General features: G+C 40.3%; 1 protein-coding gene across 4 annotated transcripts; it reads right to left on the minus strand.

Annotated features, from left to right (window-relative positions):
• Positions 1–1,569: 1,569 nt before the first annotated feature.
• On the minus strand, positions 1,570–16,812 carry ZFP69 (ZFP69 zinc finger protein). Of its 4 annotated transcripts, XM_052637404.1 has the most exons (8): positions 16,687–16,812; positions 16,291–16,370; positions 15,237–15,329; positions 14,605–15,085; positions 13,186–13,271; positions 7,157–7,283; positions 6,712–6,810; positions 1,570–2,859 (listed from the first exon to the last, which is right to left on the minus strand). In XM_052637404.1, the coding sequence occupies exons 4-8, from the start codon at positions 14,729–14,731 to the stop codon at positions 1,727–1,729; spliced, it is 1,572 nt and encodes a 523-aa protein (XP_052493364.1). In that variant the 5' UTR covers positions 14,732–15,085; positions 15,237–15,329; positions 16,291–16,370; positions 16,687–16,812; the 3' UTR covers positions 1,570–1,726. The 4 variants fall into 4 exon arrangements, with proteins under 4 accessions (XP_052493364.1, XP_052493366.1, XP_052493363.1 ...); XM_052637406.1 differs by lacking the exon at positions 16,687–16,812 and having other exon boundaries at positions 6,712–6,807; positions 16,291–16,569; XM_052637403.1 differs by lacking the exon at positions 16,687–16,812 and having other exon boundaries at positions 16,291–16,569.
• Between the last annotated feature and the right edge of the window lie 1,383 nt (positions 16,813–18,195).

Genomic DNA, 18,195 nt, shown 5'->3' on the forward strand with positions numbered 1-18,195 from the left:
TACTTGCAACTTAAAAGATTCTCAACTACTAGAGCCCATATGGGAAAGAGAAAAGTAAATGGAAGTTGAGGCTATAACGTAGACTAGATGTAATGAGTGCCAGGCTTTGGTTTATAACTGATTAGTGGCCGTGGTGATGGAGATGGGAATCACTAAAACTTTAAATAATAAAACTGCCAAAATGAAAAGTGAACATCTACAAAACCACTGTGGTCCTTTCATTGGCACTCAGCTTTCGCAATGTAATAGGCAATGTCAACAAATTAATTAATGCTCTCATTAACGTTTTTTAATTAGAAAGTCATGTCCTATCTTATTTCTGTCTCCTTCCACAAGTGAACTGAAACTAACATAGCCATAAAATGCTATGTATGGTCAGTTGATCCTTTGTAGTATAGCCTGCCATCTTAAGCATCCTGACTGAATTGTCCATTTTCCTCCATTTCAAACAAAGGTGTTGTAGCCAGGATTATACTTCCTAAGGCAGGTGGATTAGTCTCTTAAGTGACTATACTTCATCAGTTACAGCCTCAGAAGTTAGGGACTGGAGCAGTTGGTGGAGAGATGTTTTCTTCTCCAACAGAGATTGGTTGGTTTGGCTGCTATTTGATAAGATCCAGCTAATGCTGACTCCAGGGATGCAAGTACTGCTTTTCTGGGGGATGAGCTTAGACTGTACTTCTAGGCCATGTTATTGAGATAAACTGATACTTCTTTAATGGATTATAAGGCTGCTGGATATGCTTCAGTACCAGATATGGCTCCCACATGGCTTCTAATCTTGCTAGTAGGAAAATAAATTAGTCCAACCTCTCTGAAGGTCAGTTTGGCAATATCCATCATACAAATGCACACACCCTTTAGCACAGAAATTCCCATTCTAGGAATTTACCCTCTGCATCTTCTTACATGTAAGAAACAAAAACATGTGTAAGAGTATTCACTGCAAAATTATATAAATAAAAGACTGGAAATTCAAAAGGTCATCTACAATGAAATGGCTAAATAAAGTACATTCAAACCATGGGATACTATACAGCTGTTTAAAAAAGAACAAGTAGGCACTTTGTTTACTGATATGGAATAACCTCCATGATACACAGTGAAGTAATAAAAGTAATATACATTTGTCTAGGGAGCTGCCATTTATGCTTAAAAGTAAAAAAATGTATGCTTGTATTCTCTTGGATTTAAACAGAAAGCTCTCTAGAAGGGTGTACAAAATATGAGTTATAAAAAATGGTTGCCTGTAGGTAGAATTTTGTGTGGAGGATGGAGAAAGAAGGCTTTTCACTTACAAAACTGACCACACCTTTTGAAATTTATGCCATGTGAAGAGTTTCCCCATTAAAAAAAATAAAATTTTAATTAAAAAATTAGGGGTGGTGGTGATGTTTTAAACAGCAGTTTCCAAATGCTGGTCTGTATCTGTGAATGCCCAAGAAAAATAATTTATTAATCTACCATGAAATTATAAAAATAATGATGTACAAAATTTTCTATATTGTTGAATTTAATTTGAAGGGCCATCTTTTATTCTCGATTAAGTAACTTTGTGTGGAGGTATTAGTAAATAGTAGTTATCAATGTAGTGTTTATTTACACAATGAGCAAAACTAGAAGTTGGCATCATTATGTCAATTTCTCAAATTTAGAGTCCTAAAATTCAAAGCACAGAGCTACTGGTTTAGACTTAGCTTTTGTTCTCATGGTACATAATCTGTTTTCAGATATGATTTTGGAAGACATTTCTCTTGTGTATTTCATGGTGTCGAGTAAGTGATGAATTATAGCTGAAGGCTTTTCCACATTCATTACATTCATAAGGTTTTTCTCCTGTGTGATGCCTCTGATGTTTCTTAAAGGATGAATCATGCCTGTATGCTTTTCCACAGCGGTTGCATTCATATGCTTTCACTCCTGTATGAACAGTTTTATGGTTGCTAAGGTGTATCCTCTGCCTAAAGGCTTTCCCACATTCTTTACATTTGTAGGGTCTCTCCCCAGTATGGATTCTCTGGTGATGCGTCAGATAAGCTCTATGACTAAAGGTTTTACAACATGCAGTGCATGCATAGGGCTTCTCCCCAGTATGAATTCTTATATGTTCACTAAGGTGTCTAATCTGTCTAAAGGTTTTCCCACATTCATTGCACGTAAAGGGTTTCTCTCCAGAATGAGTTCTCAAATGCTGGATCAAGCTAATGTTCTGGCTGAAAGCTTTCTGACATTTATCACATATGAAGGGTTTCTCCCCAGTGTGGGTTCTATGATGCTGATTAAGAGACGAGCGATGTCTGAAGGCTTTGCCACATTCTTCACATTCAAAGGGCTTCTCACCAGTATGGATTCTCTGGTGTGTGGTAAGGGATGCACTTTGACTGAAGGCCCTACCACATTCTTTACATCTGAAAGGTTTCTCACCAGTATGAATTCTCATGTGTTCAGTAAGGTGAATGGGTTGTTTGAAGGCCTTTTCACATATATTACATTCATAGGTTTTTACTCTTACGTAACTTGTTGGATGATTAATCAAATCTGATTTGCATTTGTTTCTCCTTCTAGGTGTGTCACACTTACGGAGCCTCTGTTCTATAACAACATTTGAACTAACGATATTTTTGCCAAATTTGTAAGTTTCTTGGCTTCTCTTCTTATGGATCATAATGGTTTGTCTCACATTTCTTCCATGGTGATCCTGGTGCTTTTCTAACTCATCATCATATTTTGAGACTTTCTTCAATGTGGAATAAATGACATCATCTCTCATTAACCTTTCCATCATCATGCCATGATATAACTGTTTTTGTAAAATGTATTTTGCATTTGAGGCACTGGTTTCCGTTTTACTCTCCAAGTCTGAAAGAAATGGGAAAAATGCAAATAACTCATATTCATTATGCTTTTAAAAGTCAATTATTATCCTGAGTATGGAATACAGATTTAGATAACAATACATATGAAGTACATGAAATTTTGAGTATATTTATTTTTTGCATGAGGCCTGACCAGAGATCCAACCTGTGCCCCCTGCATTGGGAGCATGCAGTCTTAACCACTGGAGTACCATGGAAGTTCCATGAAATTCTGAGTGTATATAAATATGGTTATGTAGCCTGGAGAGGTAATGGGAAATTAAGACACAATGAACAAGGTCAATGTGTGATTTTATATACAGAATAAAAATTTGAACATTTTAATCTTCTTTCTATTAAAACTAAAAAATGATATTTCAGGGCTATGTCTTAACAGTGTCTTTTTAACTGATAACTATTTTTGGAAAACATTCTCAGAAAGATAAAAAGATTTCCCTCTTCCTACTCCAGCTAGTTCAGAAAATAGGTTTGAGGGAATTCCCTGGCAGTCCAGTGATTAGGACTGCAAGCTTTCACAGCTGAGGGTGAGAGGCAATGCTTCAAAGCTTCAGTGCTTCATCAAGGAGCTAAAATCCCAAAAGATATGCAGTGTGGCTAAAAAATAAAAAAACAGAATAGCAATAAAATGTATGTCCTTCAGGATGAATCTGACAAAAGATGTGTAATGTATACAAGACTTTTATGGGGGGAAATCCTGAAAATTTATTTTAAAAAATTAGAAAATATCAATAAGTGGAACAATATACCATGTTCCTGGACAATTGGACTCAATATCATAACATTAATTCCCCCCTAAATTGATCTATAGATTCAATATATTCCAATCAAAATACCACCAAGAGAATTTGTGTGCATGTAAATATAATTCATATGGAAAAGCAAGGGGCTAACAATAGCCAGGACAATTTTGAAGAACAAGATATTAAATCTCACTATGAAATACAGTAATTAAGACAGTCTGACATTAGAGATAGAAAAATGGAATAGAACAGATAGAGCCCAGAAATAGACTCAGGCATATAAAGAAACTTGGCAGGTGACCAAGTAGCCTAAACTATTCAATAAATGGTTCTTGGGCTTATTATCCACATGTAAAAAGTTAAACTAGAGCCTCACCTCACACTATATATAAAATATATACAGATTTAAACCTAAACATGGAAAATAAAATTTTAAAGATATAAAATAATATATATTTTTTCTATAAATCAATAAGGAAAAAATAATAGAAAGATTTGCAAAGGATATAAACAGGTAATTTACAGAAGGGTTTCCCTGGTGGCTCAGACAGTAAAGTGTCTGACTGCCATGCAGAAAAGAAATCCTGGAAGGATGGCTAACAAACATGAAAAACATGCTCCCTCTTATTAGTAATCATGAAAATTAAAAACACAAGACATCATATTCAACCACTGAATTTATAAAAACGTGAAAGTTTAACAACGCCAAGTGTTGACAAAGATGCTGAGTTCTGGAACCTCTCAAAACTCTCAGATGGGAGTACCAACTGGTGCAACTTCTTTGAGGAAAAATTTCCTGAAACATAAAGGCGTATCTGCTCTATGACCCAACAAGTCTGCTTCTATCAAATATCTCAGAGAAATACTTACACAAGAAGTTACATATACAAAGTTTTATTGCAGTATCTCTGTAACCCCCAAATTTAGAAACCTCTAAATTTCTATCAACAGGAAAATGGATAAATTGTGCTTTATTAACTCAATGGAAATGAATGATATGGATAAATATGAATGAATAATATGGATAAATATCAACAGTGTTGAATGAGAAAAGCAAGTGGAAGAAGTACATATACCAGTTTTTTTAAAGAATAAGAATATGCAAAACAGTATTATAAGTAGTAATTCATGTGCTATAAGTCACAACAAGATCCTCTATGATCCACCTCCTAGAGTAACAGAAATAAAAAGAAAAATAAACAAGTGGGATCTAATTAAACTGAAAAATTTTTGCATAGTAAAGGAAATTATAAACAAGGTGAAAAGACAACCCTCAGAATGGGAGAAAATAATATCAAATGAAACAACTGACAAAGGATTAATTTCCAAAATATACAAGCAGCTCACGCAATTCAATACCAGAAAAACAAAACAACCCAATCAAAAAGTGGGCAAAACACCTCAATAGACATTTCTCCAAAGAAGGCATACAGATGGCTAGTAAACACATGAATAGATGCTCAATATCACTCATTACTACAGAAATGCAAATCAGAACTACAATGATACCTCACACTGGTCAGAATGGCTATCATCAAAAAATTTACAAGCAATAAATTCTGGAGAGGGTGTGGAGAAAAGGGAACCTATTGCACTGTTGGTGGGAATACAAATTGATATGACCACTGTGCAAGACAGTATGGAGATTCCTTAAAATACTAGGAATAAAACTACCATATGATCCAACAATCCCACCACTGGGCATATATCCTGAGAAAACCATAAGTGAAAAAGACACATGTACCCCAACGTTCATTGATGCAGTATTTACTATAGCTAGGACATGGAAGCAACCTAGATGTCCATAGACAGATGAATGGATAAAGAAGCTGTAATACATATATACAATGGACTATTACTCAGCCATAAAAAGGAATGTGAGTCAGTGCTAATGAGGTAGATGAACCTACAGCCTATTATACAAACTGAAGGAAGTCAGAAAGAGAAAAAAAAATTGTATATTAACACATATATACAGAATCTAGAAAGAGGTACTGATGAACCTATGTTCAGGGCAGCAATGGAGATGCAGACATAGAGAACAGACTTACGGAAATAAGTGAGTCGGGGGAAGGAGAGGGTGGGATGAATGGAGAGAGAAGCATGGAAACATATACACCACTATAAGTAAAACACATGGCCAGTAGGAATTTGCTACTCAGAGAACTCAAACCAGGTCTCCGTGACAACCTAGAAAGGCGGGATGGGGTGGGAGGTGGGAGGGAAGTTCAAGAGGGAGGGGACATATGTGCACCTATGGCTGATATATGTTGATATATGGCAGAAATGAACACAATATTATAAACAATTATCTTTCAATTAAAAATAAATTAAAAAAATAATGTTATATATTACTTGGGAATATACACATATAATACAAATATGAAGACACATATAGGAATGACAATGTTTCAAGTTAGAAGAGTTAGTTATTTCACAAGCAAGGATGGGAGTACTGGGGTTTAAATTCTGTTTTATTTCTTAATCTAGGTAGAAAGTACTTAATAGCAATTTATTGTAATGTTCTCTGTGCCTTTCTGAATGTCTAAAATATTTCACAATAAAAGAGAAGTTTAAGAAGATTGTTAAAGATCACTGGATTTGATGAGAAGGAATCCCATGGTCATTTCTCTTGCAGGATTTTCCATAAAACATTTGTTACAATAAATAAGGATACTTTAGTTCAAAGGAGAGTGAGAATCAAAATTAAGATTGTAAAATGAAAGTTGATGAAAAGTGGAAATAGGATGCAAGAGAGAAGATTAAAGATCTGGAGAATGCAGTGAGAGTCCAGAAAAGAGATCTGCTTTCTGTGAGAAGAGACTACTACGCACATTTCAGAGCATGGGGAAAGCAGCTTTCAATTGGTAGACTTTAGGATATTGAAGAAAGAAGGAAAACCTTAATGAAGAGAAGACTTATCTTCCCTCCAACTCCAGAGACTTCTGCTAGGTCAGATGAAGAAAAGGACTGCAGACAGAGGGATGAAATCTAGTTCAGAGCATGCCTGTCTACCTGCTCAGCCTTTCTGCAGCCTGGGAAGATGCTAGGCACTCTGGCCTACATATTAAAAGGCACCATCTGCCTTGGCTCACCTGAACTGGGATCTCCTGGGCCTTCTTTCTCTGTCATCCATGGCTCTTCTCCTTTCTCCAACTGGGAAATCACACTAGGTTTGGAAAGCTGACAACCTGCTTATGGAGTGAAAAAAGGGTATGAATATTTATGCTGAGGTCAAAGAACCATCCCTGGGATGTAGTTTCAATCCTCAGGTATTTAGGGTCTCTGAAGATGGAAAGGGGCACCACAGCATGTTTTCCTATTCTCGCTCTACAAAGTAAAGTGTTCCCCGAAGGGAAGAGATTCAGATACGTTCTGGCTTGATTTTCAAAGGTATGCAACATCCATCTCCAACACAGAACCCAAGGCCAGGCTCCAGGCAATCTACCGCATTTAATAATTTAGGAATTATTAATACTAAATTAAATATTAATCCTGTTAATAGGCAGGATTCTGGATGTATGTGCAGCCTGTCCTTACCCACTGAGACCAGATTCCCATAGTTCTCCAGCATCACCTCCCGGTACAGATTCCGGTGAGCAGGCGCCAGCTGCCCCCACTCCTCCTGGGTGAAGTCCACAGATACGTCCTTGAAGGTCAACAGTTCCTAGAATATCCAATATATTCCTTTTCAGCCTGAGACCACCTCCATCAAGATCCAATATGTTCTGACAGTCTTCTGAGAGATTCTAAATTAGTTTTACTGGGAGTCTCCTCTGGATCTGTTTGGTAATTCCCTGGAGACTATCATAAACAATATATGAAAGGACAGATGGTTATTATACGTGTCTTAGAAAAAAACAAAATGAAGCAGGATAACGGCACCAGGGAGAGCCACGGTGAGGATGGGGAAGGTCTTTCGTGTAGGGTGTTAGGGTAAGTCTTCCTAAAAGGGTGATATTCAGAGACATGAACTCAGTAGGAAAGAACCACATGGAAATCTGAGAGGAGAGCATTCCAAGCAGGAACAAAGGACCTGAGGAGTGCATATCCTTGGCTTGTCTGAGGAGCAGGACAGTGGCCAGCATTGCTGGAGGCGGGCACATGGAAGCAGATGAGACCAGAGGGCCCAAGGGACAGGGAGAGAGGCTTTCAGTACTTACTGTCACAAAGACCAATGTATTCCTCCAGGGCTGAAATTCTGGGGCCCTGCTGGAGTTTAATGCAAGATGAACAAAATGGTTTGGAACTGTGATCAAGCTCTTCCTTAGCTCAAATACTGAACAGATAATAAAGGATCAGCCCTTCAGCACTGATGGCATGGGGTGCTAGTAGTTGGGTTAATCAGCAGTGAACTCAATCAAGGACCCTGGTGGTGGAAGGTCCGTACCTTCCGCTGCAGGGGGTATGGGTTCAGGCCCTGGTTGAGGAGCTAAGATCCCACATGCAATGCAACCGAAAAAAGAAAAACAGTGAATTCAATCAAACTAAAGTGCATCTCAGCCAGAGCTCTAGGAAAAATATGAATAATCAGTCCCTCACCTTAACCACCAGTCAAGAGGAAAAAGCTTAGAGTTTTCTGCAAATAAACAGAACAGACAAAACAAACAGACTATATCTATCTATCTATCTATATATACATTTATTAATTGTTTATCAAGAGAAACTATTCCATAGCCCAGATATTCATGCTTCACAGTTAACAAACACAGGTCAGGGATGAATTTCATGCAACTCAACACAAAGAAATTTTTTACATCCTGAAATCACTTTGCACTCTGAAAGAGACCAGCCTTTCTCATTACCTTAAAATTTTTCATAGAACCATACTTTCTGCAGAATCTGCATATGCCTGTGTTCTTGTTGTTTGTTGTTGTTAAGTCGCTAAGTCATGTCTGACTCTGCTGCCCCATGGACTGCAGCACACCAGGCTTCCCTGTCGTTCACTTTATCCCAGAGTTTGCTCAAACTCATGTCCATTGAGTCAGTGATACCATCCAACTATTTCATTCTCTGTTGCCCCCTTCTCCTCCTGCCCTCAATCTTTTCCAGCATCAGGGTCTTTTCTATAAATCGGCTCTTTGCCTCAGACGGCCAAAGTACTGGAACTTCAGCTTCAGCATCAGTCCTTCTAATGAATATTCAGGGTTGATTTCCTTTAGGATTGACTGGTTTGATCTCCTTGCTGTCCAAGGGACTCTCAAGAGTCTTCTCCAGCACCAGTCTGAAAGCATCTTTGGGGCTCAGCCTTCTTTATGGTCCAACTCTCACATCTATACACAACAACTGGAAAAACCATAGCTTTGACTAAATGGACCTTTGTCAATAAAGTGATATCTCTGCTTTTTAATACGCTGTCTAGGTTTGTCAGTTTTTCTTCCAAGGAGCAAGCATCTTTCAATTTCATGGCTGCAGTCACCATTCACAGTGATTTTGGAGCCCTGCTTTGGAGCAGGAGAAAATAAAACCTGCCACTGTTTCCATTTTCCCCCCATCTATTTGCCATGAAGTGATGGGAGTGGATGCCCTGATCTTAGTTTTTCGAATGTTGAGTTTTAAGCCAGCTTTTTCACTCTCCTCTTTCACCTTCATCAAGAGGCTCTTTAGTTCCTCTTCACTTTCTGCCATTACGCTGGTATCATCTGCATATCTGAGGTTGTTGATATTTCTCCTGGCAATCTTGATTTCAGCTTGTGATTCATCCAGCCCAGCATCTCACATGATGTACTCTGGATAGAAGTTAAATAAGCAGGGTGACAATATACAGCCTTGACATACTCCTTTCCCAATTTTGAACCAGTCCATTGTTCTATGTCCAGTTCTAACTGTTCCTTCTTGACCTGCATACAGGTTTTTCAGGAGACAAGTAAAGGGGTCTGGTATTCCCATCTCTCTCAGAATTTTCCACAGTTTGTTGTGATCCAGAAAGTCAAAGGCTTTAGCATAGTCAATGAAGCAGAAATGGATTTTTTTTTAAAATTCCCTTGCTTTTTCTATGATCCAACAAATGTTAGCAATTTGATCTCGGGGTTCCTCTGCCTTTTCTAAATCCAGCTTGAACATCTGGAAGTTCTTAGTTCACATATTGTTGAAGCCTAGATTAACATATTTTGAGCATTACCTTGCTAGCATGTGAAATGAGCACAACTGTACAGTAGTTTGAACATTCTTTGGCATGGCCTTTCTTTGGGACTGGAATGAAAACTTGACTTTTCCAGTCCTGTGGCCATTGCTGAGTTTTTCAAATTTGCTGGCATATTGAGTGCAGCACTTTAACAGCATCATCTTTTAGGATTTGAAACAGTTCAACTGGAATTCTATCACCTCCACTAGCTTTGTTTGTAGTAATGCTTCCTAAGGCTGCCTTGACTTCACTCTCCAAGATGTCTGGCTCTAGGTGAGTGACCACACCAACACGATGATCTGGGTCATTAAATCTTTTTTGTACAGTTCTTCTGTATATTCTTGCCATCTCTTCTTAATCTTTTCTGCTTATGTTAGGTCCTTGCCACTTCTGTCCTTTATTTGTCTTTCTTGGTTCACCAAAGCAAACTTGTAGAAAGTTGCAACTCCCAGCAATACAATGATTGCTCTAACAATATGAAATTGCAGATGCTTGGCCAGGATGCCACACATCTGAGGTTTCATTAAAAAACTGGAAGCCATCGTAGTTATTCTCAGTACCAATGTCCTTCCAGGCTGATGGGGAAATGGATCTATCTATGCATATTTCATCCTCCACTGTTCTTTTATACATAATATCTGAACCATAATAAAAAATTATTAGGCAAGTGAAGGAGGAAAATCTGACCTATAATCAAGAAATAAAAACATAAGAAGCAAAGACCTAGGTCACCAAGTCACTGGGAGAAGTAGACAAGAAATTTAAAGCAATTATTAAAATATACATTGAAGAGTTTACAATAAAATATGGATGTAATAGGTCAAAATGCCAGGGTAATTGAGGAGAGACAGAAATGCCAAAAAAGAACTAAAAGACAATTCTACAACTGAAAAATACAATATCTGAAAAATCCACTGGATGGGCTTAACATCAGATGGACCCTAGTGAAGACAAGATCAATGAAACTTAACACAGGTCAATAGATAGTATTCAAATGGATGCACCAAAAGAGAAAAAGAAAAAAAAAAGGGGGGGGGGGATAGTATTACATGGTCTAATATACATGTAATTAAAATCTCAGAAGGAGAAGAATGAGAAGAAAAGAATATTTGAAGAAATAAAGGCTGAAAATTTTCCAAGTTGGATTAAAAAAAAAATCAACCCATAAATGCAAAAGGCAGCAAATCCTCCACCAAAAAAAAAAAAAAAATTCAAATACCATGTCTATGCACATCATTAAAACTGCTGAAGAGCAAAGATAAAAGGGAAGATTATAAAAGTAGTGAAAAGAAAGTAGGAAAGGAAGAACGGGAAAACCAGAAAAGTTAGTATAAAATAAACAAAAAGACATGTCACATCTGGAGAAAGAATAAGAAAAATAGCTCACTTTTTATCTGAACCAATATAACCCAAAAGACAATGGAACATCCTTAAACTGCTTAAAAGAAAAAAACAGCCACCCTAGAATTCTATATCCAGTAAAAGATCCTCTAATAGGAAGACCATATAAAGACACTTCTAGATCGCCAAAGCTGTGAGAATTTGTCATCTAAAGACCCACACTACAGGAAATGCTAAATGAGGTTCTTTAGGCTGAAGGGAAATGATGTCAGAAACTTAGAACCTAAACGAAGGACTGAAAAGTGCTCCAACTGGTAAAGTGAAAGAAAGTCACTTAGTCATGTCCGACTCTTTGTGACCCCTATGGACTAGAGCCTACCAGGTTCCTCTGTCCTTGGAATTCTCTAGGCAAGAATACTGGAGTGGGTTGACATTTCCTTCTCCAGGGGATCTTCCTAACCCAGGGATCAAACCCAGGTCTCTTACATTGTAGGCGGATCCTTTACTGTCTGAGCCATCAGGAAAGCCTGCACTGGTAAATAGGTGGGCAAATATGAAAGGCTCATTTTTTTTCTTTTTCTTAATCTCTTATGAGACAGTTTACTGTTAAAAGCAAAAATAAGGACATGTATTATGGGGTATATAACATGTAAAGTGAAAAGCATGACGACAACACACAAAGAATGTGAAGAGTAAATAGTAAAATATGATTTTCATATTCTTTGTGAAACAGTATAATAGTAATCCAACTGTGACACGTTTAAAATGCATATTGTAATGGCCAGGACAACCACTAAAAACAAATCAAAGTAGAGCTTAAAAAGTCATTAGAGGACATAAAATAGAATACTAAAAAACTGCACAATCCAAAAGAAGGCAGGAGAGGAAGAACAAAGAAATGAAGGGATAGGTTTGACAAACAGCAAACAAAGGACAAGAATATACACTTAAATTCCAGGCATATCAGTGACTGCCTGTGTGCTCAGTCACTTCAGTTGTGTCCTACTCTTTGTGACTCTATGGACTATAGCCCGCCAGGCTCCTCTTTTCCTTGGGATTCTTCAGGCAAGAATACTGGAGTGAGTTGCCATGCCCTCCTCCAAGGGATCTTCCCTACCCAGCACACTGAACCCATATTTCCTGTGTGTCCTGCATTGCAGCCGGACTGTTTTGGTTTTTGGGGGGCTGCACCGGGTCTTTGTTGTAGCATGCAGGATCTTTAGTTGTGGCATCTGGGATCTAGTTCCCTGACCAGGGATCAAACCCAGGCCTCCTGCATTAGAAGCACAGAGTCTTAGCTACTGGGCCACCAGGGAAATCCTGTAGGTGGATTCCTTACCCACTGAGCCACCTGGGAAGCTCCATATCAATGATTATGTAACTGTTAACAGACTAAGCATGCAAGGCCCAGCTGTATCTAAGAAGGCACACTTTAAATATAAAGGCACAAATAAGTTAAAAGAATGAAAAAAGCTATACCATACCAACAATAACTGAAAACACTGGAGAAGTTACATTAAATCAGACAAAGTGGGCTTAGGAAAAAGAATATGATGAGACATTTCCTAATGATAAACGGTCAGCTCATTAAGAAGACAATAATCCTACGTGTATATGTGCCTGATAACAGAATTTGACTTGACAGAACTGAAGGGAGATATGAACAAAACCACAATAATTAGAGATTTTAACACTCCTTTCACTAAGTGACAAGTAGTGGAACAAGTAGACAAAAATTTATCAAGGAGGTAGATCTGAACACCTATCAATCAACTTAACCTGACATTTGTAGAGCATTATACCTAACCACTGCCACGTACAGATTAAAGTTTTTATTTTGAGATTATAGATTTATTAGATAATTTTAATCATAGATTTACATGCAGTTGTAAGAAATAATGCAGAAATCCCATGTACTCTCTCTCTACTGGGGCCAAACAGAGTTTTGACTGGAAAGGGGCACAAGTGAACATTAGACTAACTTGCACTGAGTTCCCTGGTTAAATTCATTAGCCTCAATATACCCAACTCCCCAGAAAAGGGCAAATTATAATCTTAAAAACTAAAAAGCATGTCAAGAAAGTGACAGGAAACTCCAACCCACCTGGGAGTCTGCTGTTGGGGTCCTGGGGATCAATTCATCCTTTAAACTTTCTCCCTGGGTCTCATCAGTATCCTGAGATAGCAGAGCTGAGGAAGAAAAAGAGCCAGAAAGTTTGCATCTTACCTTACCCCATTAAAGAGAAAAACTGCCTGCAGTTCTGCTGAAAACAGCCCTTCTCTGAATACACTCACAAAGAAACACATTCAGAGCGACTCAAGAGCAGACGGGAGTCTCCTTAATGAGGAGGACCTCCAGTGCGTTGATTGGGGTAATAATGTTTCCCAATGGTCAATGCTGGTCCAAAAGCAGTGACCTACCAGGCCACTCCTCTGTTCAGAAATCCTCAAAGGTTCCCTACTTCCAAGCAAGAAAAATCCAAACACTTCCCACAGACTTCATGGCACTCTACAATCTGCCTGAAGCGTATCTTCCCAGCATTAGTTTCCTCTAACCACCACCCTTTATCTGTGGGACACACGCACTGACCACATTCTTAACCCTCAGTTAGACTAGAATAGTCTCCATTCTCTGAACCACTCTTCAAGGTCCCCACTTTTGTATTTTTTCCTAATTCTTCCATAAAAACAATAGACATCTTTTAAGGCTCAATTCATTGCTATCTGCTTTGTGAAAATTTCTCTGATAAATACAATCAGAAGAATTTTCCTGTCTCTTGTCTTCCAAAAGAATTTTACCATAAAATGTATTTAGGCTACTTTCTCTTCTTTCCATCTGGGTATGTGTCTATCTCTATCAATTAATAATTAGCATTAGAGATCATTATTCATTTTTCCATCCATCAAGATGATTAACAAAGTCCCTGTCTGACTTTTGAAGTGTTAAAGATGAACTAAGAGACCCCATGACCTATGCTAATTCTTCTGTCCATCCATCTATCCTGACCTGCCAGCAAATACTGTGTAACCTTGGACATGCTTCCCACTGAACTCAAAACAGTTCAAGGTAAAGTGAGAGTAACCAAGCATGTCATTCCTTCCTCCTAGCGGGAGAAGAAAAGAAAGAAAAAGCATTGGTTTGGGACTAGACTAAGACTAATAAAGGAAAACCACTGGAGGGCTTAAGGGGGTAGAAACCTTTGACTCTGATGTCTGTAAATCACACTTATACAGCTGCTGGTGGGAAGCACCCAGAATTCTGTCTTCTTGTCCTGTGTTTATTCGAGGACAGGAGATGGGAGCAGCATGGAGCACACGTCGCAGGGACCCAGTGCTTAAGAGCCCAACATTTTCTCGCACAGCTATCTCCTTCCCCAAAGCCATAAGCACAAGCCCCAAGGACCTACTCTCTCCCAATTTGCTCCCCCAGAGACCACTTCAATGATGTTTGTACCTATTTTCCCCAAGCAGATTGAGAACCCTTCTTCCTCCTCCATCCCCCCATCCATCAGCCTACTCTCACCTCCTCCTTCAAACATCTTGGTCACATCCTCCCACAGGGGCGCCCCCTCCTTGGCCTTCTCCGGATGGTGCAGCTTCACCCACGTGCTGGCCTCGGCAGGCAGGGTGATCAGGAGCTGCTGCAGCATGATGCCTCCTGACTGACCTTGTCCACTTCTGGTGAGAAAGCGGCCAGAGCCTCTGCTGAGATGCCTCACAGTGGCGTGGTCCTCCTGTGACCACAGACTCTTGCCCTCAGGATTCTTGCGTTTGCCTGCGGCACCAGAACCTAGGGGCTCCTAGAGGCTGATGTGACTCTCACAGCTCTGAGAAACTGATTTCCTCTCTAAAATTAAGTCCTGCCTGCTTGCAGGGTGGCTGGTTGAGCAGGTCTGAGTATACGCCTCTTCATATTCTTCTAGAGGAGCAAAAGGCAGGGAGGAGGGATCCGGAAAACTGATCATACAGATAGAACTCCAGACCTTGCAGAAACATACTTAAAACTGAAAAAGATGCAAAACCAAAGATTTAGTATCAATGTGAAAATAAGTATAATCTATGCTTTAGATGCAGCTCTAATTTCTAGTTCCATACACACTTTCACAAATAGCACAAATACACACAAATACCAAAGATACACAAACATGTGCAGACCTTGCCTTGACTTTCCTCTTTGGAAGCTCCAATACTTTGGCCACCTGATGCGAACAGCCGACTCACTGGAAAAGACCCTGATGCTGGGAAAGACTGAAGGTAGAAGAAGAAGAGGGCGACAGAGGATGAGATGGTTGGATGACCTCACTGATTCAGTGGACATGAACTTGGGCAAACTCTGGGAGATGGTGAGGGACAGAGAGGCTTGACATGCTGCAGTCCATGGGGTCACAAAGAGTCGGACACGACTTGGCAACTGAACAACAACAACAAGCTGCATACATCTTCTGCTTGGACACACAGACTTGGGAGTTTAGAGGGCAAGCTTAGAAATCAGACAGTCTGGGTTAGAATCCTGACACGGGCACTTAAAAGCTCTAAGACACTTCAGTTCTCTGAGTTTCCATTTCATCATCTAGAAAATGCATATAAGAAGTGTACTTCTTAGGGTTGTAACAATGTTGGGAATACAGTACCTTAACAGACATTATTATAAACCTTTTGCTTTAATGTGCAACCACAACACTACTTTTTAAAGTTATTTTTTAAACAATTATAGATCTGAATTTAAAGTTTCAAGAATCTCAAATATAGTACTTCGAATATAATGAGAACTATTGCAGAACCGCTCCTGGCAGGAAATTTTGGAAACTGCCTAACTTTTCTTGGAAGCCCTTGGCATCTGAACAGGTGCCTCTACAGCGACTAAGTACAGTGTATTAGGGCCTCACGAACAATCCTAGTTCTAGCTCCCTGAAAAGGGAGCTGGCCCAACTTTTTGAAGTTTGTGGGGCAGGGTGTTTGGCTTCTTGTTTTCAGCTGTGACTGATGCAGAGAAAGGAGCTGTATTGGAGCATATGAAAAATATCCTGTCCCCAAATATATGAAAAGTAAAATGGTTTGTTACCCAAGTGGAGAAACTTTCCAATCTTATTCCCGAAATGGTTAGCGACAGAGAAGCTTCATTCAGAGTATGCCCCTTCTCACTACTTCCAGACATGCCTCTCTCGGACCTAAGAAACTGCAGACACAGACAGCGTAGCTTCCTACTCACCAGAGAGGCCGTGGACGCTGGTACGACCAGAGATGGGGGGCGGAGCCGGTTCTTGCGGCTTTCAGCTCCAGAGGGTGTCTCTTTAAAGAAGGACCGGTAAGAGATTTTGTTCTTTCCCAGCCTTTTACAGACAGACCCCATCGACACCCAACACAATGACTTTTTTAAAAAACGCCGAACATTCACGCAGGCTTCCTTCTGAAGCCCAAAGGACTATCGGCCTCCAGACGGGACCAGGGTTCTTTTCTAAATTCCTGAGAGGCGGCCTAGGGCGGGTGCTAAGGCACCAGATAAATCCACAGCCCCTCCAACGTGTCCTTTCCCAGCCACACCCCCGGGAGCTGGGCTCTGGGGACCCGCAAGGCCCAGGGAACCCTGAACCGGCTTCCAACAGACCCGGGCTAGGCTACCGCTCGCCGGCCGCTGTTTTGATGCCAGCCCGGAGGCAGTGGCGAGGCCCACCGGCGCCCCGCCTCCTCCGCAGTAGCGAAGCGCCGTTGCCCGCGCCCCTGTTCGCCTTCGCCCAGGCCTTGGCGGGTTCCGGCCGCTGCCCCCGGCGCAGCCGCAGTGCTCTCAACCCGGTGCCCTCGAGTCTTCCGGCGGCTCGGCACGCCCCGCCGCCGGCTCCGCCCATCGGGAGCAGCGAGAGCCCGCCCTCTCCGGGGAGGCAGGCGCTCCTGAAAATCCGGAACCCAAATTCCGCGGAGCGCGCCTGGGCACGCCCCCACCACGACTGCCAGACCCTGGACAGCGGGCGCCCAGGCGGACCGCCCGCGTTTCCTGACAGCGGTCGCAAGAGACTAGGTAACCGGCCCAGCTCTTCCCGTGCGAAAGCCCTTTCTCTGTCCTTCATTCATTTATTCAACTATCTTCTGAATCCCTAGGTCTGTTCACACATTGTTACAGGCTCTAGGGAAATACCAGTTATCAAAACTCAGTCCCTGCTTTCTTGGATCTTAATTCTGGGAAAACTAAATAGATAATAATAATAATGTAGAAAGGTAATGTTGTCTGCCATCCCAGTGAATTGCCCACCATCAAGCTATCAGCCACTGCAGACCTCACGAATGGTGTCCCCTGAGGGGAATTCAGGATGGAGACAAACAGGAAACCTTCTGCCCTCTGGCAGACTGTAGATAGTTAAGAATGATCTAAGGAATAATTTCAATGAGCAGGGCCTTTACTCTGCTCTGACTTGTTCATGACTTTTAATCTAGTCATCACTGAAAAGATTATTTCCTGTATTTTGAGTTACTTCCTGACCTCTTTCAGGTACTGCCTCTGGTGCAACTCGTCCTTCTCCAGAGGACAAACTCTAGTCTCTTCTGGGATGAGGAAAGGTGGTAATGTAAACTCATGTTTACAAAATAAAGAGAAACTCACATAGTTAATCAGCCCTAGTTAATTGCATTTTAAACAAATTAATTAAAAAATAACCTGCTATCTTAAAAGTATATCTGTTATGATTCACCATTCTTAAAAGCTTTTAAATTCTGATGTATTTGTAAAGAACAGAAGGAGGGGCTTTCCTGGTGGTCCAGTGGCGGAGACTCTGCCCTCTCAATGCAGGGGGCCCAGGTTTGATCCCTGGTTAGGGACCTAGATCCCACATGGCACAACTCAAGAGTTTGCATTGCACAACTAAATATCCCGTGTGCCGCAACTAAGACCTGGCCAGCCAAACAAACGAATAAAAAGAAATATTTTTTTTAAAAAATGTGTTAGAAAAAAAGAAAAAAAAAAGATTTCCTCACCTATAAAAGCTAGGTGAGAAAGTATAGGAATTGCCTTTCTCTATTGTCCTCATAGATACCCAGTTCAATTCAGTTCAAATCAAAACAATTCAGCAAGTATTTATTGAGTCCCTACTGTATGCCAGGCACTTGTGATGCACCAGTAAACAAA

The sequence above is a fragment of the Budorcas taxicolor genome, chromosome 3, assembly GCF_023091745.1.
Source record: "Budorcas taxicolor isolate Tak-1 chromosome 3, Takin1.1, whole genome shotgun sequence".
Lineage (NCBI taxonomy): Eukaryota > Metazoa > Chordata > Mammalia > Artiodactyla > Bovidae > Budorcas > Budorcas taxicolor.

Coding starts and splice junctions, on each gene's coding strand:
- ZFP69 (XM_052637404.1), bottom strand. CDS start 14,731: ATGCTGCAGCAGCTCCTGATCACCCTGCCTGCCGAGGCCAGCACGTGG. Junction 13,272..14,604: donor CAAGATGTTTGAAGGAGGAG/GTGAGAGTAGGC, acceptor TTTCTTCCTCAG/CTCTGCTATCTCAGGATACT. Junction 2,860..6,711: donor CCCAGGAGATCCCAGTTCAG/GTGAGCCAAGGC, acceptor CATTTCTTTCAG/ACTTGGAGAGTAAAACGGAA.